Source organism: Corapipo altera, unplaced genomic scaffold, assembly GCF_003945725.1.
Source record: "Corapipo altera isolate COAL_440 unplaced genomic scaffold, ASM394572v1 0, whole genome shotgun sequence".
NCBI lineage: Eukaryota > Metazoa > Chordata > Aves > Passeriformes > Pipridae > Corapipo > Corapipo altera.
The window spans coordinates 25,960,325-25,986,253 of record NW_020884872.1 but is presented as its reverse complement, the minus strand read 5'-3'; the positions used below and the strand labels follow the sequence as shown (position 1 = coordinate 25,986,253).

Below are 25,929 nucleotides of genomic sequence, written 5' to 3'. Positions count from 1 at the left end.
GGGCCGGTCCGCGCCTGCGCGGGAGGCGGCGCCGGGCGGTGAAGTTGGTGGGGGCGCCGGTAATAAAATGGTAGGTTGTGAGAGCGGGGGGAGGGGAGGCGGTGGAACCTGGGACGGGGGAGAGTCCCGAGTAACCCCCGGAACAGCCCCCGGGCACCCGCGCCTTCCCACCGCTCCGGCTCCCGCTGCCCTGCCCGGGGAGGGGGCACGACGCCAGGCGGGGAGGGTGGGGGACGCGGGGATGGACGGAGACACACACACACCCCGTGCGGAGTCGCCCTCCCGCCGCCTCCTCCGCCGGGCCGGGAGCCGGGAAGGTCACCGGGGGCGGCGGGGGAAGGGAGAGGGCCGGGCACCGCCGCGGGTATTTCGAGCGCCGGCAGCCGGCGCGGCGCGTACCTTTCCCTTTTTTGGGATTCGGGTTGGCGGGGCACGTCCCCGGAGTCCCGAGTCACTCGCTCCCACTGCCCCCTTCCCCGCTGGGGGACGCGGCAGGTGCAGCTGGAGGAGGTGGAAAGGTGCGGTACAAATTCCCTTCCTGGGCCGGGATGGCGGGGAGCGGCCGGGGCTGCCCTGGGAAGGAAGGGTTCGCCTGGTGCAGCGGCTCCAGCGCTTCCCTGGGGTGTGCGGTGCGGTGTCACTGGTGTTCGGAGAGGGCTCCTGGAGGGTGACTGAGCTGTCTGTACCGGGATGAGAGGTGCGCATCCTTGTCCGGGTGCCATCAGCGAGAGGTGACGCTGGAGACAGGACTCCCAGAGCTTCCCCGGCCCCGCAGGGGTTGTGGCGGGTCCCGTGTCCGCTGCGCAGGGTTCGGGGCGCAGAGGAGCAGCAGGAACCGTACGACGTGGCAGAGTAGTGGATTGGGGAGTCGAGTGTGTTTCTTGTCGCTGATTCCTTCAAATAACCCAGTGTTTCATTTCGCAGCTAGAAAATATCCCTAAGCACCTTAACTAGGCTTGAAAGAGGACGTGGGGTTTGCTTTGGAGTTGTTGGCAAAGACCTCTGTTTTGAAGTGATCCTCACTAAGTTCGTTGCTCACAAAAAGTTTATGTACCTTAGGAAGATCTTGGTGCAGAGACTCCCATAGCTAGACCTTAATGAAAATTTGGAGGCAGGGTCATGGTTACATAGAGCTTGCAGTCAAAGGATTATTGATTATTTTCTTACCAGAATACGTCGTGTTTTTGCAGCTTTTTCTTCCCCACTGTACACGTTTCTTGTATAAAAAGAAACTCTATATGTTTCTTATTATATTAAACTGAAAAATCTTGTATGAAGGACCAAAGTGCTTATCTTGTTTACATGATGTATGTCTTGCCTCAGGACTGTCTGTAGTTGAGATGTCACCATCCATATGTGTACAAGAGATAACACAGGACTGTCTTTCAGTTTACTTGTTTGCTGCTTACTGCACACTGAGTCAGGATTCAGTTGTCCTTGATTTTTAAGAGACCAGTAAATTTTCCATTTTATCTGATGATTTAGGCTGTATTGAAGGACTTAGATTTCTCAAATTAGTTGTTGGCCCAGACCATGTGTTAAGTATGGTTTAGCAAAACTGTAAAGTACAGAATATAATAAAAAACAGAGTTTGATTTAAGGTATCTCCTTCTAACTTCATGTAAAGAATAATGTTGAACTATATTACTAGCAAATTTGGTCTCTATAAATTCCCTGTTTCTACTTCTTGGGTGTTCCAGGAGTTTAGGGATGTTAGGTCAGTATGGTTGCTGCAACTGAGAGAAACATCGTATTAGTTCCTGAATACCATTGTAATAGGCTGTTTTGTTGTTTAATGTATTAATAGTATAAATGTATTTTTCAGAGATTAATTAAAGTTTTAGATCACATTTATAGCAATTTTATAGTCTCATTGTCACATTCAGCAGTCTCTGAGATGTCCACTTCATCTATTTTCTTTTTGTCATATGTATTCTGTTGGAAATGTGTTCTGACATAATTATGTGAGAAATGCTTCTGCCTTTTTCAACTGTTGACTTAAAATGATTAAACTTTGTATTGTTCATTATTGCTAGGAAAATATTAGGAAAACTCTTTCAGTATTTTTTTCTGCATGTATGAAGGATTCATACAGAATCTGAGAATCTATAAGTTGTGCGTTTTTAATTTCTTGTTTTTATAACCACTAGGCATGTCTTTTAGAAGATAACCATATTGTTATATGATGAAACTTGTGTTTACTGCTGTTACAGAACAGAAAAACTTCTGCATATGTGAGCAGTAAAGCAGAAATACAAATTTGTTGCTGCCAGAATATGTGCTGCTAAAAATGTATACATAGATGCTGTCACTTCAATTTTCAGAAGAAAATGGTGTCTTTTTAACTGCAGAAGAACAAGGCTTTGTCTTCCTGTAATTCTGAAGTGAAAGTTGTCATCAACAAGACAACTAAAACCTTTTAAAGATAGGCATTAGTAGTAGAATGCTGAAACAAACTTCTGGATTAGCTTCATTGGCTTTCCTACTTCTTTTGCATCCCAAAGCATAAGCTTAAATCGTCTCAGAAGGACAAGGTCCGCCAGTTTATGGCCTTTACCCAGGCTGGTGAAAGGACTGCTATATACTGCTTAACTCAGAATGAATGGAAACTAGAAGTCGCAACAGACAACTACTTCCAGAATCCAGACTTATACTACAAAGAATCCATGAAAAATTCAGTAGACAGGAAGAAATTAGAGCAACTGTATAATCGATACAAAGGTAAGGCTTCTGGGTTTTTCGTTGTGGGTTTTGGGGTATTTTTTCCTAATTATTTTGTTTGGGTGGTTTTTCTGCCTTTCCCTCTGCCCTTCTTAAGGAATTCTAAGTAAAGCTTCCTAGCTTTTGCTTCTCTCTGTGTGTTTGTGGTAATGAGATAAGAATGAAAAAGGTTTTAAATGCTCGTAAGGGTCAGTGCACAACTTCTGTAGGGATTCCTGTAGAGCTTGAAAGTAGAAAATTAAATTCAATCGTGAGGAAAAAGTGTCAGCTATGTATGGTAACAAAGTTTATTACATAACTTATTTAATTTATTGCCAGTGACTGCTCTTAAGTATGTAAATGTTGTAACTTTCCATGACAAAGTAATACATGTTGTTCTTACACTAATGTTTGGGGGAGTTAATTATGTTCAAAGACAGTAGTATTTCTATATGAAGTAAAGGAAAGTAGATTAAAGGCAGAGCTACTCCTTTTCCATATTTTACTTTACAGCGTTGTTAAAAAAAGAACAGAAAAAAATCTAAGGAAAATATAGCCATGTAAATATAAGAAGGTACATGATCCAGATTATAGTGCTTGCTGAACTGTGGCCATCTGACATGCTGGAGCAGTGCAGGCTGGAATCATGCCAGCCCCTGCTAAGATCCATACATCTTGTGTTTTAAAACATGGACTCAACCACTATTCAGCTATGATTTCATGTACTTGAAATATTCGGCATGCTTCATATATGCTTTATCCTGTTCTTAGGATATTGTTTGCACTTTTTTTGTTCCTCTTTACATAATCTGTTCTATTTTAAGTGTATGGATTCTTTAATATTCCGTTATTTTGTGGTAATGAATTGTTTAGGGACAAAGAACCAACAAGGCTACAGCATTTTCTTTGTGAACTTAGAGAACCTTTTTTGTTTTTTAAATATATGTATATATTTACATATATATAACACATACATGTATCTAAATCTTTGCTTGCTCCTTGCATGTCAGTCTTGGAGATTGCTGGGTCAAAAATATATATTCGAATTCTTAAATGCTGCTAAGAATATCTATAATGGAAAAACATTATCACAAATGTTATTCATCATTTTCTAGCAGTGGGAAACTGCACCATTTGACTTTTGTGGAAGTCAGTTTTATGTCAGTGTTTAAGTTTGCAGCACACCTTTGCAGTTCTGGCACTTCAACTCTTAAAGTTGTAAACTTGAAAAAAACTTCACAATATTTGACAGAAGACAATAAAAGTTTTGGTTAGACACCTTTCTTTTTTTCATATCTGACTTAAACCAGAGTCATTGGAATTCCTTTGTTCTACAGGGCCTATAAAATACTGCACTATCCTTGAAATCTGAGATGAAATGTCTTTCATTTTCTGTGTTATCTTTTTGTTAGTTTTCTTATCTGTTCAGCCAGCAACTCTGTTAAAACAACAATTTCATTTTTGTTTGTAGTTACCTGGATGACATGAAACATGATAGGGACGAAACAGTCCTTGTTGAAATCCTTCTGAATTTTTTCCACTGATTGCAACACAGTGCACTTCTCACCTTTGGTTCTTCAGTTACTCCCCAAACATACAAGAAATGTGTATTACACATCTTAGAACTAGTTGAACAGATACGTTTTCTTGTTATTTGGGATCAAAGGTCACTGAATTATACCATGGGTGTAATTCTTTGTTTAATGGGTATAAGTCTTTGTCTTTGTTTGCTAAATTAACTTCCTCTCTGGAATTTACCGTTTCTTTCACTGTAGTGTTGGCTGAAAAAATAGATCTTAACTTAAGAACTAGATTAAAAATTAAAAAAAAAATTGATTTAGACTTGATTTTTTTTTTTAATCAACTTGTTGGATGAGGACTTGAAAATAGCATGGTTGAAAATCTTACCAGTTTAAGGAGTTAGTTTTAAATTTACTTGAGGGATGTTTTTCTATAAAACCCAACTTATGATACTTACTTACTTCCTATCAAAAGCTGGGAGAGACAGTTTTGTGGTTTGTAAACTGTCAAGCTTTAAAAACTAAAGGTGTAATTTTATTTTCTTTTTTGTAGTTTCATTTCCCCCCCCCACCTCCAATTATTTAAGTTTACATGCAGGAGGAGTTGTTTGTTTGGGGTAGGGAGGGTTAAGAGAGAATTTTGTTACAGAATTCTTAGAAGACATCTACCCTGACATAGCTAGTTAGGCAGTGCAGTTCCAACATTCAGAAAGGTACTGCTTAGTAGTACTGAAACGTAGTATTTCCTAATCTGTATGTTTAGCCAAAGTTTCTGTTATGCTAAGGCATTGTTTGAACAATGACTTATAATTGAAAACCAAAAATGTTTAAATGTGGTCTTTAAACATAGTTATAGTGGATACTCATATGTCCCTATCAGGAAAAAGAATCTGTGGAGTCACATGATATGTGTGTTTTTGTTGGGCTTGATTTTGGGTTGCTTTTTTTTTCCCCCAAATATTTTATAGAACATTATGGAGAGAAAGCAAAACTGTTTTGTTGGCATTAGCTGATCAGTTTAGGAGAAAGTTGCAAACCAATTTCTAGATAAGTTCACAGAATATTTATTGATTCTTTTTGAGGTACTTTTAAAATTAATTAGATTTCAAATGAAAACATTTATGAATGTTATGAAAAAATGAAGACCTATGCTATGCAGCACATCAGAGTTGTCAGATGATTATTTGTAAATATTTTTGTAAGTAATTATAATTCTCCTCTTTGTATTTTGAACTGCAGACCCACAAGATGAAAATAAAATTGGCGTTGATGGGATTCAGCAGTTTTGTGATGATTTAAGCCTGGACCCAGCCAGTATCAGTGTCCTGGTTGTAGCATGGAAATTCAGGGCAGCTACTCAATGTGAATTCAGTAAAAAGGAGTTTGTTGACGGTATGACAGAGTTGGGGTAAGTATCCGTTTCTGCATAGTTCATAATGTTAGGCCTGAGTTTGTTTTCCATTTAAAACATTTTCAGTTAAATTGTGTAAAGCTTTAAAAAGCTGGTGAGGCTGGTGCCAAGCTTAACAGGTGTTAAATGCCTGTATTGTCTTATCTTCCTTAAATTGGTGCTTTACTGCAAGTCCTTAAGAATGACCACAGTAGGGGAAAGAGCAAAGCAATTTCTACCTGTACAGTAGGGGAGGGAGACAGATACACGTATCTTGTAATGTAGTTTATAGTAAACACATGCATGGTTGTGTTAAGGATTTGAGTTGGACTGTGTGCTGCTAAAAACTGGAAGTCACTAGAGGTGCATGAAGGGAAAAAAAGTTTTGGTGTCAAAGCAGAAAAGAAATAGGAAAACAGAAAAGAACCTTGATTTCTTTCCCTTTACCTTGTCACCACTGAATGGACCTTTTATTCTTTTTGCCTGTTTTACCACCCATGTTTTTCCCATATTGCCTTTTATAATACTTCACTTGTACAAAATATATATGAGAAATTGAAATAAAAATGAGGGCATTGGTAGCAGAGAAGGTTATTTAGTCTGACTGTGATGTAACTGATTAAAAAAAATTTCCTTCCTGGATTATGGAGCTGTTCTGAATAACAGACTTTGAGGTTAAAACTTGCCTCTGTTTGGCAATAAAGTCAAGTATGTATCATAAAATAATACTTTGTGTATAACTTTTCCTTGCAAGAGGGGCAGTATTTCTAATATATAGAGATGTCAAAATTATTTCTAACAGATTACATTGAATAGGTCAGTAATTACAATTTATTACTAGTGCATGTTTTTTGTAGCTAAATAATTTTGTTTGATCTTAGAATGGCACCTTTCTACAACAGACCAACTCTTAGCAAATGTGATGGTTGTTTCTTGACAGGGGTCCCAGCAGTCAGTTGTTACTGACCTCATCAGCTATTGACTTACTTTTAAACTTTCCTTTTTAGGTATTAATAAATTTTGATAAAATAATTTTTCATATTTTATGAAGTCCACTGCTTTATTTTTTCCTGTTGGATAGCTTTGGGTAGAAATTACAAGAATAATGATTTTCTAGCCATGGACAGCAATCAGGTGCTCATGCCCTTATATTAAAGGCTGCCATATTATTTATTTTTTTTAATATAACTGATTAAAAAGGTTTTGCTAAACCACTTGTGACTTGTGGATTGGCTTTTGTTTTGTAACGTTATTGTCACATTGCTGCTATGTTCTTCTGACTGTCTCTGACACGGTTCATAGAGGTCTGTGATTTTTCTCTCTCGACGCACAATAAACTGTTCTTGGGAGCCTAATATGATCATGTCTACTTGCCACTGGTATAGCATTTATTGAGAATTTGGAATGATTTTTGTTACATACTTGAAGGTGCAGTGTCTGTGGTTTTTAGTCATGAATATAAGTGAACATTTGAATGAAAAGAAATTCCCTGAGGTGTAGATCATATAGCATTTTTAGGATGCAGGTATATTAGGAAGGTATATTTGTTGACTAGATCAAGTCCCAGGGAAACTGAAATTCTCAGTTGAGTACTGTTAGCAGAATTCTTTATCTTTTTTTCGCCAGGTACTGGTGTAGGCCAGAAAGGTACTTATTTTTATCTGTACTGTGCAAGACAGTTAAAACTGCATTTGCATTTTATAGATTTTGTTAGTTACCCACCCTTTAATAGAATTTTTTTTCTTGAATCTTTAGAATAAATTTAGCTACAGAAAACTTTCAGATGTACAATGTTAGTTATGATAGCTGTTTCTTTTGAAATCTGCTTGCTTCACTTTGAGTTTCTGGGTACAATTCAAGATATTGCTTATGTCCTGTAAACCGTAAATATTCATTTGATGGCTTGGCATGGGGAAAACTCTTTTTCTTTGGTGTCTTTTCAACTCAGGTGCATTCACTGAAAATGCTTCAGTCGTGTTATTCAGGGATGTGTCTCTGTTAGAATCTCGGTAACTTGATTCTGTCTTAGCTTGCATGTGCCAGGCTGTTAAATGGTTTGTCGGCCTTCAGGCTATCATCAAAGCCTTGTTTTTTTCCTGGGTTTTATCCTCAAGTGTTCTATGGCTGGGAGAGAATGACTGCAAATAATAGTTCATTTTGGTGGAAAGTTCTCTAGTGCCAAGATTAACTCTAAGCGTAGTGTGCAGCTCTTTGTTTAGGAGAGCAGGGAATAAGCAATATCTGTTTAGAATAAAGCAAAACAGTTGTGTTACAAGAGCTATCTAGGGGGAAAGGATAGTTGATTTCAGTGAGGCCTGTATGTTCAAGAACAGAATAGTGTCTGTTCATAAATTCATGAAGGGACAGAAAGGAAGCTAAACCACTGAATCCTGTTTGTGTTGTGTGCTTAGTGAGTGCAGGTATACAATGTTCTGCTTAAAATTCCTTAGTAAAGGCATGTGAGTGTTTATATTAAGAATGCTGTCCACAAAGATATTCTGTTTTTATCTTAACTACTGTTTTGTTTTACTCTGAAACTAAAACATGAAAAAAAAGGGAGGGGGGAGTAAAAAGAAATCCTCAATATTTGGAAATAATGTAACCTCTTTTGAACAGGTGTGACACCACAGAAAAACTAAAAGCTCTATTGCCAAGACTTGAACAAGAGCTAAAGGATCCAACAAAGTTCAAAGATTTTTATCAGTTTACTTTTAACTTTGCTAAAAACCCTGGACAAAAAGGTCTAGGTAAGTAGAAAAAAATCAAGAAAATGTCTACAGTCAGTGAAGTCAATTCCAAATGCTTCCAGTACTACAGTATTCTCATTGGTGATAGTATATAGTAAATTCATTATTGATTTCTTTTACTGACTTTCCCTCTTTCCTATCTTGTTTCAATTAATCTCTTCTTTAATGTCCCCTTGGTACAGATAAGCTAATGGTTTTTTCTGCTAGTATTGACGTTCTCTCACCTTCTGTCGAAAAAAAGTTCCTACAGTTCTTAGAGACCTGTCAAATTTAATTTTTTTTTAAATACCGAACTAATCAGCTCTTCATGTTTCCCATTTTGTTCAGAACTACTGAAACAAGATGTCATATCAGCTCAGGAAGAGGAAGAAAACTCTGGGCCAAAGTTACTGTTCTTCTAAGAATTTTTAGTTTTAGCTCACAATTTTTATATAAAGTTTAGAAAAATAATATTATGGAAGTGGTTCAAATAAAAGTAGGCATACAGTTAATAAAGCATTAAACTATTATTTTTATAAAGTTTGATATTTGTCCCAGTCCATGTCTTGTTTTGCTGGAGTAAAACTCCTACGTATTATATAAAATAAATTCAAATCTGTTACTCTCTTCAGATTTAGTTTGTGAATAGATGAGAAAAAAACAGTAAGATAAAATTCACTATCTCATCAAATTTATGTCCACTTTCAAAAGACGCTGTGTAGGAAGGAATTAAACTGCTTTGCATGTTGAATATAATAGCACTGTACCATCATCACTGTTCTTTTTGTGCTGTGGATGAGAGGAAGTTGTTTGTTGGGGTTTTTTTGTGGGTTTTGTTGGTTTGGTTTGGTTTTTAGCATAGTCACTTTAAATCTGTATCTGTATTACTTGGCAAGTTTATAATTTTGTTTTTCTCCAGAACTATTGGAAGAGTAGTGAAATGGAGGAGCAGAATATTGCTTTAGACATCAACCAGGGGTGCCTGTTCCATGTTCTTTCTTGGGAACTACTTTGAATAATCTCCCTTGTATTTTTTTTTTTTTTTTTAGACTGTGGGCATCCACTTTATATTTTACCCACTTTATATTTTTATTATTCATTTTTTGCAGCAGTTTCATTTTTCATTACCTGTGTCACTCTCTCATGCCTTATATGACACTTTTTGTGACAGAAAAATGAAATAGTTTTATAGTGGTTCTGTGCGGCTGGTTGGAATTCTAGTCCCTTAGCTACTCTTGATTAACAAAGCTTAGTGCTTTCCAACTGCAGAAAAGGTAAGTCAATTACAGCTGAGGTTGGAATTTATGGGACATCTAAAGAACTGAATGTGCCGTTTATTTGACATGAGGAGGAAACTTCTTTGTTTTCCATTACTTCTGTTTATTCAATATTGGAGGTCCTTTCATTTTTAAGGCTGTCTTCTCTGTTGTGTAAGAATGGCACTTTTGTGAATAGAGCACCTAAGTTCCTTCTTACACTAGGAGTTGACTTATCAGCAGAAGAAAGTAAATGCTAGTGCATCTTTTTTTTTTTTAACAGAAATAACTCTTGAGAATAAAGCTTACCAGAAATAGGTCTGTGATAGGCAGACTGACTTAAACAATTATTTTTCATGTTTATTATCTTAGCATATTGAAACCATAAGAAATTATTGAAATATCTCTAATATGTTCGAACAGCAATGCTTTGGATATGAGTGATGTTCATTGCTCCATCAGTATTTTAATACATATCAGATTACGTTTTTAAAATCTATTTCTGCTCTTTTAAGAAGTGGTAAGCAGCAGTTACTTTATTTTTTTCCTCATCTCCCCTGAAAAGCATCAGGAAATACAGTGATTCATGGGTTCTTTTTTTAATATACCAGGTGGTCTTTAAATTTAACAGACAGAGAAACACTTCTATAGTGTCTTCCCTTTTGCCAGACAGGATTGATATATACCAAAACCATTCCTTGCAGATGTTTTTCTAACCAAATGCTCAGTGATATGCTAGCAGTATATGCTAACTTACCTTTTCAGTTTCAGTAATTATCAGCAAGATTTGACGTCTGATTGGTGGGGGTCCTCTGGCTGAAAAAGTTTGGGAGCCACTGCCTTGACATTATATAATTTTAAATTTTTGATGGCAGGTCTCACGCATCTATGTCCATGCCTGCTTGAACCTATTGTTAGATTTCTATTTTCTTTCTTTTTCTAGCATATAACTTAAATCTCTGTTCCTGAATTTTCCAATTCACTACTTACCTGACCAAAGTAAATATGCAGAATGCATGTTCCCTTAGAGTGAGTAAGTATTTGGCAATTATGTATGTGCCTTCCCTTAGACTAACACCAACTAGTGTTGATACCTTTAGGCATCACCATGATAAATTTTATCTTGTAGCTCTCTGATACTGATATTTTGTCCTCCAACTCTCCTCCTTTGCAATCCAGATATCTTCCATGTGCCTTAGATATTTTGCTCCTTGTTTTGCATCCCATTAAGTTTGCTTCTTTGATACTGTCTGCAGTTTGCAGTCTGTTTTACTTTGGGGTTTCTACAGCAGTGCAGTGCTCCCAGTTAACTTTGATCTTTTCTTTCTGCAGTTGATTATTCCCACTAGCTATATGACTTCTCTTTAATGAAATCTTTCTTATTCACTTCCAAGTGGTTTTTCAATTAGTCCAAATAATGTTGAATTCTAATCCCGTCTTCTACCATGCTACACTTTTTTTCAGGTTTTGTGTAAGTTGCAAAGTTAGTAAAAGTTTCCTTTGTTGTATCATCTGAGTTACTTAACTATTGGGCAGTGTCAAATACTCCATGGATGAGTTACTGTCTCCCAGTTTGTCTGAGAATGGCTGAGGTTCTTCTAGAACTTCTTTGACCTTTATGAAGTTTCACAGATGGTAGGTAGCAGTTTGAGATCACTCCAGCATACTGAGATGAATTTCAGCATATCTAGGTTTGCTTTGGGCAGCAGAGCTTTAAGACTGAATTTCTAAAAGTTGTTTCTGAAGTAACTGTCAGTTTTCATTGAATCTTTTTGCCTGGAGCATATCTTGAAAAAAAATATCTCTGTCCCAGACTTTTGTCTTTCCAGGGTTATCAGCAGGACACGTAGTATCTTTTATCATACCAGCTGCCATTTGTAAGGGAGTGGGAAGGCACAGAAGCCCTTCTTAGAGGGTTCTTATTTTTGGTGATAGAAGAATTTTGGTGTTACCTGACACAGTTGTCTTCATAATGGAGTGTGGATTTTGCTCCAGGAAAGCAGTCTTCAGTGGGAGGGGGGGTGTGTAGTTTTATGTTTTATTTATTTATTTATTTTTAGAACAGCCTGTCTTCTGTTGCTTTTTTATTTCTTCTTATTCTACAGTTCCCCTCAATACCAATGTAAGAAATTCTGCCTTAATTTATTGGAGAGGATTCTAATTACATAAAGTTGCATCTGTTCTGTCGTTCCCCAAAATAGTCACAGAGTTCGGTATACCAATACTCGTTCCTAGAAATAGGGCAGCCTTTTATAGGAGTCTCTTTTCCACAGTTCATGTGGTGATAGTGGGGAATTTTTATTTCTCTTTATATCTATGGGACTTCTCTATAGTCTCATCCAACTTGAATGTTCCATTTACTTTTATTACCTTAATATTACCAAGTAGTGTATTTCAGTCTGGACACATGCTGTTTAAAGACATAAAAGTAGTAGCACTCCCCCAGTGTGATAGCTCATGTAAGTAGTGAGATACAGGAGGCAAAAGCATAGTGCATAAGATCTACCATAATTTTCTTTAAGCAGAAAATGATGTTCTGATTAATGTGACTCAGCACCCAATTGTCAGGTGTGTTTCAGATAAATCTGAATAGATTTGATCATTATCGAAGAAGAAAATGGATGCTTATACCTAAGACTGTGGCTCTCCAAGTGGTGGACAGAATTCAGGCAAAAAAACATAGTTAGGTTTCAACACAGCAATGCCACCTCAATGGCTGAACGTTGGATCTGGCATACGTAATTTTTAGTTATATTAAACTTCATTTGCATGTTTCCTATATATTTTGAGTTTTAATAGGGGCAGTTTAAGATCTGGTTTGCCAGGAGACTTTAAAAAGAATTATTATGGATAACTGTAATTCTGTCTGTTTAATCTGTTTTCTCATGTCCTCACTACTGTATATAGTACAATAAATCTTTAAGTTTTGCATGGTGCAGATGTGTAGAGGTTTATCTCGCCTTCCTCTCCCAAGTTTTAGCTGTTCTACTGCAGTCAGAGTGAAATTTTGTATCCTAGCTCTTGGTTGATAAGTGTATGGAAGAACAGGATTATAGGTCTTTTTTCATGTTGCATACAGAGGTGTTCAGCTTTCTAAGGCCACTGTTCAAGCTCAAAACAAGGCCTTAGCTTCATCTTTTTTTTTCTTTTTTTGAACCTGATACTTGCTGTGATTCTCTTAATGGGTCTCCCTTTGACCCTCAACAAGACATGCTCAGGAGTTTATTACAGTTTGTTTCAGCACCAGGAGGAGCTTAATGCATTCTTTCATGGTCTTCATCTTTCAACATGGAAACAAAAAGCTAATTTGGTCCTTCATCACTTCTTTGTGATCCCTTCGCCTGCTTGCTGGCTCAAAAGGTTGTGCTTCCTTCTCTCTGCCAGTTGCCTGGGATCAAGCAAGAGATGAAAGATGAGGAGGGCATTCAGACTGAATCAAATATTACCTCAAGACCAGAAGAATGACTCTCTTTGCATCCGGTATGTGGACTTCAAGGAGGTTTCATCTTCTATGAGCAGATGAGTATAATGTGCTCTTTTTAATTGAAGCAACATCAGCTTTGACTTTTGTCATAGCAGTATCTCAAGATGCTTTGAAGAGACCCTTGGACGTTAGGGAAGGATTTTTTTTTCTGTTTTATTTTTCTTTCCCCACCTACCTAGTTACCAAAACTTCCTCCTCTTTCAGTGAAGAATTAGATTGATCCATTCATAGGCTATTTGTAGGAGTCAGTGGATGGAAGACGTTGAACAAGTTCAACATGAATTTCGTGTTTATTTTGAAAGCGGTCTATGAATGCTGTATTTTAGGTGTTCCAATGGCTTTGGTCTGTGTGTATGGTACTTGCTTTATTTTTGTTCACATTTTTCTTGCTGAAAGTGCCATCAGTTTAAGAGAAACATGGTATAAAAGAGGTGTTCTGATCGAAAAGGCCAACAGTAGCAGCAAAAATGTAGCATAACTGCCAGTTCTAGTAATGCTTTATTGATTCTTTTACTTATGTTTGGCCCTTATTTGGGAAATACACATCCAGTCGTCTTTTAGGCATCTGTTGTAGTTTATCTGAATTGTACGTGCTCAGATTTGCAGAGGCAAAAGGATTTTGGAACTGGCTACAGTCAGGTTCATTAGGCCTCACTCCACTGATGTTTAGAGCCATCTTCTAAGTCCAGCTTGCATTCCAAAGCAGTTCAGTTTCTGCTTTTGTGCAGATAATAAACATGAAAGGTTCTGCATGTGGTCGGCCTGTTTCAATGTGGCAGACACTGAGATAGAGCTAATGAGCACAGTCAGACCCTGCTCAATTCCTGCAGTGCTCCTCTGAAATCCACATGCTGTGCTTTACTGTTCTTCCTTGTCCACTAGAGGCACTTAATCTGACACTGTGTGTTATACATCCCCTAACGTAGAGCACTGAGAAACTCATTGCTAATGTCTTTGCAGGGATGAGTGGATCCAGCTCGGCAGGATCTTGAGTTTAGCTATGATCTGTATCAGTATTGTGCCTTTTACTTGGGTTTTTTTTTCCCTTCTCTCTTCCTTCTGTGGGGGAACTTCCAGTTGCAGATAAAGGCTATTTTTCTCTAAGCTTCTGGGAATTTGGTGGGACGGTTTTGGGTTAATCTTGATGGTACTTTCTTGTTATTTTGCTGATTAGGAAAGAAGAAACTAATTCTTGTGTCCATATTCTTAATTTAGAGGCAAAAGAAGACTCTTAAAATCATTCAGAAATGAGGAAACAAGGAAATGAGTAACTCATTGAATCTTGCAAGTATTTCTTTGATGTTTATTGGTCAGGCAGTGGGATAGTCTGGCAGTGTGATAGTCCAGTTGTTGAGATAGACTGATACCAGTTTCCATTGTTCCCATATCTGCATTCATTTTGGCACAGTGTCAAAAAGTTAGATCAGTAATTTAGGTGAATTAATGATAACATTCTAACAGTTTCAAACATGATTGCATGAACAGCTCTTGTTGGTAGGGCAGGCTGAAAGCTGGAAAGGTCTGTTTGGCAGAGGATGATGAGTGAGTGCTGCAATCCCAGAGCGCGGTTTTGGCAGAGCAGGTCTAAATGAACTGCATTTCATGTTCATCACAAATCCTACTCTCCAGCCAATTCCTTGCTATCTGTTGATTTCTCTTTTGGTTTTCACTCTTCCTTGATTTCTTGCATGCAATGATTTCATTGCCCTTATCCAAAATCATATTAAAGGCATGAGGAACTTAATTTGATTCTTATTTTATTTATGCAGCGATCTAATAATGATTTTTTTCTTTGTTAACAAAATAAGCATTTGATCAAATCTTGAAAGTAGACACAGGCTGTCTAACTGATAATATATTTCTCCTTCTGCATTAATTATGCTATTTGTTATCACTTCAAGTTTTCCGTTCAGGGTAGAACAGGCTGAGGTTTTTTTAAAAGCAATTTTAGAATGAGGCTTTAATGTTTCAGAATAGATCATACTGCATGCAAAATACTGTATTTCTGACTGAAAAGCTGATTGTTTAAGGGGCTGCATGACTTACAACTCACTAGATGTTGACATTGAAAATATTTTGAAAGGAAAGGGTGAAAGGAAAGCTCAAACCACTGTATAATGTACAGTAGTGATGTGGTATTTTTGATGTTCTTGAAACATTAACCATTTAACCATTTTATGTTTTGGATATGAACATGGATGTCAGCCATGAAGTATCTTCTAAACTGATCTTTGCCTGTGTGTTTTTAGAGATTCGCGCATCTGTCTTTTGCTTTCCATTTATAAAACTTGAATTATTAGTCTATAATGTGGAAAGCACATTTTTTGTTACAAACCCAGCATATTTTATAATTGTAGTTTGATTTTTATTTGTAATGGTGCCTTCATATCTATGCAGCATTGAAAATCTTATTCCTAAGACTGCCTGGGAAATTCTTTCCTTGCAAAAGTATCTTCCTGTGGGGATGCAGAAGTCAAATGGCATAAGGCCTTTTTTTCTTTTTTTAATATCTATTGGTGCAGCACTAATTGTAGCAGATACAGTCTCCACAGCATTGCTGTTTATTGATACTACTGTGAGCATCCTAATGTAGAATTGGAACTCTGTGACTAGGTCTTCCCTTTAAAGCAAAAAAAAAAACCTTTTTTTTGTTCTCCAGTGTGAAGTTTTTCAACCTAGGTAGGGAATTGTCTTCAAACAGAAGTGTAGCCATAGGCCCTGAGAATGTGGCATACCTGAAGGCCTGGTTCTCTCCTGTACTGTAAGACTGCATAAGCTGGCACCACTACCAAAAGTGATAGTCTCATCTAGTCCTTTTGTTCAGATAATTCTTGTGTTAGTTCATGGGTTTGTGGGATTACAGTGAACCAGATGTGGGAAATAGACTTTCTTTATTTTTTCCCTTGGGCAGATTTTGCCAAGATCAGAACTTTCTTCCTTGTGCCTAATGGGGAGAGCAACTCCAGTGTGGACCAGCTTCAGCCACTGCAGAGCAACATCCCCAGTGGAATATGCATTTGTCATACATTATAGCAAATAAATCCTATATCTTTGTGCAGGAGAATACCTTGGCACACACATGTACTGTGCCCCTCAAGTATCAACTAAAGATAGTATTTCACATCTGTTTTCACAATTTTGCAATAATCAAGATCACCTTAACATAAAACTGAATTTGACACAAACACCCAGATAAACCAAGGAAGTGTGATCACTTCTGTCCCTTTCAACTCTTCTTTTTTGGCATCTTTAGCCATCTTTGTTTCCTTACCTGTACTTTCTTCATTTTTCCAAGGAATGTTTCCATCAGAAGTATAAAAACTCTTCAGCTATTAAGGTGTTATTTCTTCAAAGTGCATTTTGCTTAATGTTGTCGTGTGATAGATTTGCAAGGTTTGCATGGAAAGGTTAAGTCTTCATATAGAAACCTGAGTGTATGGGATCAAAGCCAGTCACTTCAGTGAATTTTAGAAGCTCTTAAGATTATTCGAATTTCTCGCTTTTCATTTGGGATAGCAGGTAAGAATAATTAATCTGCGTATCTAAGCAGCAAGTAAATGCTATTAATTACTTGCTTCTGCTTATTTTTTGTGAAAAGTGAGCATGGTGGCAAAGATAGGAAAAACTGAAAGAAGTTTATTAGGGTATAATTAGGACATAATTCAAGTTCCATACTGAAGAGCACTCTGATCATAGTAGGACAAACACTGGCAGCACTGTATATAGCCAGCTAGTAGTGTATAGCATTTCTCTACATCCTAACTATTGAACTTTATCTGGGCTCCAGGTCTGTATGATACAGGGACTCTAGGGACATGGCTATGTTAAGATCTGGAACATCTCTCTCATTCTCAAAACTTGATTTCAGGTGACAGAGTGTCCTTTGATTTGTAACATGATATGTACGGTGTAAAAATCTGTGCTGCTTTCTTGCAGGTAGAGGTCAAGCTTCTGTCTTAATCTGCTATGACAGTACTTTCTGTTAAGCTTTATATTCTGTTTACACTTCCTTTACCCTGAAAGCACAAGCTGAAATATTTTTGTGGTTTAAGAAAGGCTGTGCTTTACTTTGTGGTTGCACAGCAGTAAGCATACACTTAGTGCTGTTACCTGCAGGAGCAGGCACAGAAGCCATTAGGTATTGTGAGTTGCTGAAGATGAAAACAGGCCTTCAAGGAAACATCCTTTCTACCCTTAAGCTGCATCTAATATTGCTCCTGCTTTTCTGCTGGAGTATGTGGCAGTGCTGTATCCTCCCTCAAACTCTGCTCTCAGATCACTGGTCATGATGCAGAATAAGGGCCGCTTTCTTGGACTTATATTTTCGGTATTGTGTGTAGGTGTTTATCTCTGAAATGATTCCAGAAGAAGAGAATTATGGGTTCTCTAGAATTGTAATGCCCCAGACAAATGTTTTTTTTTTTTATCTCCTCGTGTCCTTAAATTCCCCTCACAGTCAAGTATGTATAAAATGTGATAAATTAAGAGGAATTGACACCTGTGGATTTAAATGTTTGTGTTCCTATCAATATTTGCTGCATTTGTGTGTGTGTATATATTTTTATTTTTAATTTGCAGACAGAATTATTGATAACTATCTTGTTCTGTTTCTGTAGATTAAAAGTAGCTTTAATCTGGCGCTGATGAATGGTGACAAAAATATTTTAGTCTTAATGACTTTGATGTTCAATACACAATTTATACCGTTACTGTTTATCTCCTACCTTTTTGTTCAGTGAGAGTAGAAAAAAAATTCCTATACTTTTTTTAGTGATTTTAAATGAATGTTATTCATTTGTATCATAATATACTGGTTGTAGCATTAGTAGTTTAACCATAAGGGTTTTATTGCTTATAACAGGCTGTATATTCATGCGTTGCTTTATCTCTTGCAGATTTAGAAATGGCGATTGCATATTGGAATTTAGTCTTGTCAGGAAGGTTTAAATTTCTAGATCTTTGGAATAAATTTTTGTTGGTAAGTATGTACCATATTCCTTACTGCTTGTCTTAGTCTACAGTAGTCTGGCTATTGTAGGTTGTATGCCTCCAATAAGAAAAAGACAGGATATCTGAATATTTCCTTTGAACTTTTTCCTTTTTGAAAACTGATATAAAATAGTCTTCAATCAAGCCAAATTAAATCTTCTCTATATAATTTTGCAATTGAGAAGAATGCAAAATGATGTAGCAAAGCAATAGAGTATTCTGCTTGCTTGATTCTGTATCCTCCTACTTATGAAAGTTTCTGCATAAAAGGAAGCCATCATTGTAGATTCCACTGATGCTGTCTTTATTCTCAAGACATCTGTGATTATTGTCAGCCATGTATTTTACCATGCTCTGACTTTTGTAGTATTAATGAATAAACTCACTCAGTCTTTTTAGGCCAGTCATAACAGAATTGATATTTAACTTTAAAAACTTTTAATTTTAAGCAAAAAGTTCTTGCCTGAGTAATTAGTTTGACTAATTTTTTAGCTACTAATTGTGAACTGATCTTGGCAGTTTTCTTATTACTATTGCAATTCTGTGGGCAGTGGAGTAAAGATGCATAAATTAAACCTCCGAAATTGAAAAATGTTCATATAAAAGGTATGTTTCACTCATCCATATTTCTAAATTTGCATTTCTGTGTAATTTCCAAAAAAAAATTACATAATGTAGAATTTATCTTAATTTTTTTTCAATTTATCCTTTTATCTGTACTTTAGGAGAAATAAGAAGTCTTTATGCATTTTGTCCATCAATGCTTAGTAGGGGAAGTGTATACTTTTTGAAATATTTTTTTCTAAAGTTTTTTCTAAGTTTCTAGGCAGTATATTTATTTGAATCACTGAATAATGTACCAGTTTCATCAAGACGACTTGTGAAAACATAAAATGTTTTAACTGTCTTAATAAAATTAAGACATCCAAATTCAGATCTATAGATATAACTGAAGAAAAATCTTCAAGTTTTTTGCCCACTTTCCTATGTGATCAAGTTTGTTACAACAGACAGTTCTGTGGATCTCTACTTCGAGTAGTGGTCTAGATGACCTGGTATAAAGTGTGTTACTTCAGAAGAGCTTTTAACCTGAATGTTTACTTCAGAGGTTTAAATTAAAAGATTTAAACATAAGAAAGAAGCAAGCTAGGAGTCTTTCGGGTATTCTTTTGGTTATTTGTTAAGATGATGAAGAAACGTTTGTAAAAGGTGTTATTCTGTATATGTCAATGTAAATGCTACTATGGAATTTGAAAGTAGTTTGGATTGAACAGTACCATTCTTCTTCCATTATAGGAACATCATAAAAGATCAATTCCGAAAGATACTTGGAATCTTTTGTTAGACTTTGGAAATATGATTGCAGATGATATGTCCAACTATGATGAAGAAGGTAAGGAGTACCTGAATATCTTAGAAAATTAATATCTTTAAAAAGTAGCAGAATTAAAATATTGCTATAAACAAGCAAGAGAATATGTTGATGCCTCCTGTCTTAATTTGTTTATCCTTAGAGTTTTAGCTGCAAATAGTGTCATACTTGTTGCCAAAACAGTCATGATAAGAAGGTTAACTGTTTTTTGTTTGCTGTAATATGTAAATAGAAGTAAAGATACTGTCACACCATTATATAGTACGTTATTTGAGCATGTTATGCTACAAATCTCTCAATGAAGCTGAATGTTTTGTACAAAATTTTTGCTAACCTAGAAGCGGTTTACTCTCTGTTACTAATTCTGTTTTGCCATGTGTACAGAAATATGTCCTAAGATATGAATGACTCTAATAAGAATGCCATGGTTTTGCTATCAACTAATGTTTATATTTGTGGTGTGGATTTTTATACTTTAAATACATTTTGTTTGTCTTAAGAACTACTGCTGGAAGAAGAGATTCAAGTGTTGAATTCAGTAGTTAGGTGCTTTTTTCAAGTGTTTTATCATCTCATGTGTGTTAAAGCTAGACTAGGCCAGAAATGTCAAGGTGAGCTTCTGATCTTTTATATTTAAAGACTACACTGATTTATTGCTGATAATAATAGAATAATTTCTGAATTGCTTGACTTCTCTTTAGGGGCGTGGCCTGTTCTAATAGATGATTTTGTGGAATATGCACGACCAATAGTCACAGGAGGAAAACATAAAACTTCCTAACCCCAGACATGTCAATATGGACTAAACATGCTCTCTGAACTGCACTGGGTGATGAAGATTTGTTAACTGAAAACTGTGCACATTTTTGCTGGTTTCAGTGGTCGTGATGACATTCTGCAGACAAAACTGAAATTCTTCCTTTCTACCTAAAGAATATGATGGCTGACTTGTGGACACTTCAAGAACAAACTCAGAAGATAGTTCAGGCTGTTTGTAGGCTATTGGCTTCAATTATTGTACTGGTTATATCATATAGGATGTAGATTTTGCATGATTTTATACTTTGGAGAAGTTTAACTAGAGGCCATTTTATTAAAGTTTTGACAGCACAGCATGCCATTCAGTTCATGATCCAAAGTGAACACCAGCAGTTACATAAACAAAACTGTATTATATTGTACTTATATTAAAAGCAGTATTTGTGGTATATAAATTAAATCCCTAAATAAAACTTATGCAGTATGTTGTATTTTTATAAAAGTTAGTTCCATGGCTCTGTCCTAATATGGAATTGTAACTAAACAAAACCAAACAAACACACATGCTTTTTTTTTTTTCTTTTTAACTTGTTGCCCAAACTTACAGTTTTTACTTTTAAGTCCTGGATGTGTAGATTGATTATATCCAGCCTTTTGTTTTCTCCCAATGAGATTAACTTCCTCATTATTCTTCTTGAAGTGCTTGGACATGTAGGAGTAGCATTGCTGAGGACAGGCTGCTGCTCTATGCTGTGTTGCACCTCCAGTTTTTTTTTTATTAACCGTTTTAATGTAGACATTAAACAACCAAAGATGCTTTTATAATTCATGTTTGATTATCTTAATTCAGTTAGTCTTTAGTTATGTGTTTTATTTATTTTTAATAAGGAACTGGTGGAATGTGGATTTTATTTATAGATTGAAACATACCATAAATTCTGACTAAATGCAACATAGTTATAAATGCAAATCCTGGCACTTCTCATGGAAAATATGTGTGAGTAAGCTCAAAGACTTAACTAGTTGGCTTCTATGTTGGAAAAAGCTAGGGGTAAGGAGACTGTATTAACGATTATAAGTATTCATGCCTCTGGATGTATTGTGCATTCTATTTTATATATTTAAGAGGGGGGAGGAAGAGTAAATTGATGCAGTTTCAGTGATCTCAAGGCTGGTGGAATTGGACCAGTTTTCACAAAATCTGAATTTGTTCAGTCGTTTGTTTCTCCCCTTACGCCAACAATTGATTATAAAGTGTACAGAGGTCGGTCTCCTCTTCCTCAAAAGTGTCTTCCACTGTCTAAGCACAAAAAAGTTTTACCAGAAACTACTCAGCATGTCTTCACACATGCTCTTTCAAATGCTACCTCATCAAAATGAGTTTGTCATAGCCACTGTAAAAGTTTGTTAAAATGAAGTATTGCTAAAGAGCATGTACAGCTATGATCAGTATATTTTCTGTAATCAGAGCTGAATCAGTGCAAGAATTTTGGAGAAAATAGTGCATTAAGTTATTTAAATTATGTCTGTTTGGATCACATGAGATCACTTAAGCATTGCATGACAGCATACTATTTTATTTTGTTGTTGCAAGGGTATAAAAGCTTGCAATATTCTCTTAAACTCTAATATTTAGAGTTTCATACAAGCAGTCAGCTTTCATTTATGTCAATGCAACCTGCAAGAACAAATGTACATGCTGCATACAGAGAGATTGCCTTCATTCTTCCACTTGAGAGAATTTCAGTTGTGCATGATGTTTAAAAAGCAGGATTAGGGCAAATTTGAACAAATTGACAAGTTTTCTCTTAGTAAGAGTATAGCAAGCAAATTAAAAATGCCCTGAGAGTAATTTATTGTTAGTATATTTTTTTGCTGTTGCAGGGCAGCCGCCAGGTGTCAGCGTCTCAGCCGGCAGCTGCCTCCTGCTTCTGTGTAAAGTTAGCCAGGAGGGTTAAGCCCAATTATTACTTCCTGCCTACATCTTTTTAGAAGGGCATTTTGTACATAACTTCTATAGAAGTCAATGGGGATTGAAAAGTAGTGTTATGCTCTTTTAAATAGATTTGATTTATCTACGTTTCCATCCCAAAACAAGCCACTTCTGTATCAGTCTCATAGACTTTGGCGAATATGTAACATCTTGTAGCATCAAGTGCATTTATCTAGCCAAAAGTGATAGAATGCTTGTTATTCACAATTGCCACTTAAAATGTATAGCTATAATATAACTGCACAGAAGTAGTTTAATCTATCAATATGTGATGCAACTCAAGTTTCATAGTGCTAGAGCTTGTGAAACATTTGTTCATGCTAAGAGTTCCTTCAAATCAATCTGATGAACCTTTTACCTTTTAAAATAAATAGAGCATAAAAAAGGCATGAGAATTGAGGGGGTTTTGCCTTGTTAATCTAAGCAAGAGGGAAGGTGCTTAGCACAATAATCAGTTTCTATATATATATACTTTTACTCACTTTTAAGCCTCCTTCCTGTGAGAATCCTTCATGGGAAACAACCTTCCAACCCAGGAGGAGTGGGTAAAATATCTGAAGATAGGGGTTGCTTCTTATCAGCCAGCTTCTGGGGTGTTCTTTTTCTTTTGTTCTTCCTGGTATTCTGTCCTTTTAAAACCACATATGCTTTTTTGCATTCCCATACATAATAGCATGGAGTAACACCTTCACACTTGATCATTAAAAATACAAATAAATTGCTTTGAAATTATGAGTTTCTTATGTATTTTAATAATTATCTGCTATCCACAGTTCCACTTTACAGGGCACTCTGACTTGCTTTTTAAGTAAGCTGATACAGTGGTAACACCTAGGCTGTTCAATTTATAATCATAAATGGTACAGATGTCTTCAAGTTGTTCGGTGCATACAGTATTACTTCACAGATATGCTGTATGAATTTTTAAAGTTGGTGCCAAGTTGTTTGGTTTAACATCCTAGAGGGTTTGAAACTGAGCCATAGGATTTGTACTTGCCAATTCTAAATTTAAATGTAATTTATCATGTGTGTCATGCCAGGGAGAGCAAACCTGCAGGCATCTGCTCATTCAATGCACCTGGGAGATTTGCTGCTAAGTAAGCTGTACATGTGTAAATTTTGTGGCAATGGAAAAAGGAATAAATGGACTGTCAACATAAATGATTGAAGTCAGTCATGTGAGACGTCTGTATGGTTTTCATCAGCTTTCTGCTTTGGAAGTCTTGCAAAGGCTGGTGGGTTTTTTGTTATCTGGTTCATTTATTACATTCTTGCATTATTATACCATCAGCCAGAGGAGGGCAAGAATGTAACTAATTAACTTTTGACTAGCTATAATGTTTGGTTTGCTCATCTGTGCCATGTTTAAGCTTTTAAGAAGCTTGACATGCTTAGCTGCAGTGCTGTATTTACTACATGTAGTCGCTACATGCTAGTGCCCAAACTCTGCAATTTGTGTTATTAGTTTGTACTGACAATAAGAGGTGTAATTGCAGGGAAAGTGTTGCTCAGTCTGGGTTTTGAGCTCTGTAGGAGCAGCAGTGTGCTCAGAAGTGTGTGCAAAGACCTTCAGAGGTACGTATTCACCTGTCATGAATTCCCTTCTGAAAGTTGAAATCAAAATAATTAAGTTACCCTCTGTCCTCACCCAGCTGCTGTCCCTCTCCAGTGCTTTCACCAACCACTGGCTGCTTTGGTGTCACACGAGTCTTGTCTTCCTTTTCCTGTAAAAGCAAAACTGCTGATGCTGATATTGAACCACAGCAAGCTCTTTTCCATTCAGGTGTCAGCACCAGTAGCTTCCCTCAGCTGATGCCAACCAGCATCTGGCCCACCAAAAGGCACAGCCTTTCTGAATGAGAAAAAGTGTAATATTTTTACAGCCATGAACCGGTTCAGCAAAATGTGTTTTCTGATCTTTTCTTTATATACAATGTGCTGGATAGAATTAGAGATGAGGATGACACACCTCTAAAATTAACTTTTTTGTTTTAAACTGTTGACAGAGAGATCTGCAACTGCAGCTGCCTCTACAACCACATGCAGAAAATACTGTATTTCAGACAAATGGGTGCAATGTTCACCTCTTAATGAGAAGGGCTGGGGAAGCTTAGGGGCATTCAAGTTTTGATTGAGTGTTGGGATACTTCCTCTTGGTGCATATACTTGACAAATTCCCATGTGTTTTTTCTTGTGCCTCCTTTTCCAAGCAGTGATATACTCTCGTTTGGCAAACCCCATAGGCTTCATGTCAAGACTTCAGCTTTCTGTCAAGAGTGAAAAGAAGTCCATGTTGTGTTGCTAAAGGATTATTTTTCCTTTAAAGCAGTGATGTAAAACTGTATGAAAATTATTCATCTCCATTATTAAAGAATTGCATAAAATCAGTCTCTTTTTTTTCCTGGATCTCAGTAAATGTATTTTAAAGGAATGATCCTGTTGCTAAAGTCAAGTCCTTCATTTCAATTGTTGAAAAGATGCAACTCTAACAGAAGTCTGACACCCATCTGGTGTCAATCATATTTTCCAGGATATGGCTCTGAATCCTTTGGATGGGTGAACTTGGAGCATTTCTCTGCTGAGTGTTTCTGAATGGCAGAAGCATCAGCCACTCACTCATGGGTGAAACACTTGGGGTGTAGTTGTCTTCTTTTAACTTAAAATGGGCCTATGTCAGCATTGTCAGTCCATTTGCCAGTTCATTTATTCACAGAAGACCTCAGTGCCTGTACAGCACATGAGCCCTCGCCTGGGCACTGGAGATCATCAATACAGAGCCCCTCAGGTGGAGGAGGAAGGAGCAGCCACATCTGCCAAAGGCGTGCTTCACATTGCATTTCAAACACAGTTAAGCTGAAACAGCGTATTGCCACCAACACAGACAAGCCTTTTCTCTGTCCAGCCTTCCCATTCCTTTTTTTCTGAATTCTCCCCATCTGAAAACAGTCATATATACACTACTGAAAGGACACAAAGCTGCATTTTTATATGATTTACCAAACATTTTTGTAAGCTCTGCTTGTTTTGGTGGTTTTTTTTCTTGTTGTGCATACTTCTCCATCTTAGTGGAGTTACTGTCTTTTGTTTCTGTTTAAGACATCTAAGTATGATGTTTTACAAATAATTGTCTCTGTTGTGGGGAGTAGGGGTAGTTATCAGTGTGTCTAGCCTACCTCTGCCCAGAAAGCTCACAGGCGATGGAAGTACATGAAAAGGAGATCACATGTAATTAATAAATTAAATAAAAATTTCTTTGTTGCATGTTCTGTTTTGTAGAGTTGAGAAATAGAACTTCTCTGAATTTTTCTTTGGGTTTTTATTATACCCTTATTTCTGAAGCCAGAGATTTTATTCCTAATTTGAGCTGTGTTATGAGCAGCCAAGTGTGTGTGCAACAGGGTAAAGTCCACGGGAGGCAAAAGGGCAGTGCAACTGCCAGCCACATTCAGAAGGAAAAGATAAATGGAAAACTAAGAATAGCTTTGCCCATTTTCAGAAAGGAACCTTCTATCTGATGAGGCCCTTACTAGGTCACCACAGTGCCTCAGCAGGTGATTTCTCCTGTCCTTGCTTTGCAAGCTCAAATTCCCATGTGCCTCCAAATCGTGATGCTGTCCAGGAATAGAGAACAGGTGGGTGCCACAGAAGGGTGGATGGACCTGTAACAGAGAAATCAATGTCAGTGCTTCTGCCTGGTGTGTTTTTCTAAGCTGTCCTGGCCTTGGTTTTCCATCTTGAGT

The 25,929-nt window shown here is 36.9% G+C and overlaps 1 protein-coding gene across 2 annotated transcripts; it reads left to right on the top strand.

Annotated features, from left to right (window-relative positions):
• Position 1: 1 nt before the first annotated feature.
• Positions 2 to 25,127, top strand: DCUN1D2 (defective in cullin neddylation 1 domain containing 2). Of its 2 annotated transcripts, none has more exons than XM_027640425.1 (7): positions 2 to 70; positions 2,505 to 2,721; positions 5,460 to 5,628; positions 8,227 to 8,357; positions 17,972 to 18,054; positions 19,362 to 19,458; positions 20,317 to 25,127. In XM_027640425.1, exons 1-7 carry the CDS (start codon positions 68 to 70, stop codon positions 20,346 to 20,348), a joined length of 732 nt encoding a protein of 243 aa, XP_027496226.1. In that variant the 5' UTR covers positions 2 to 67; the 3' UTR covers positions 20,349 to 25,127. The 2 variants fall into 2 exon arrangements, with proteins under 2 accessions (XP_027496226.1, XP_027496214.1); XM_027640413.1 differs by having other exon boundaries at positions 20,139 to 25,127.
• Positions 25,128 to 25,929: the final 802 nt, after the last annotated feature.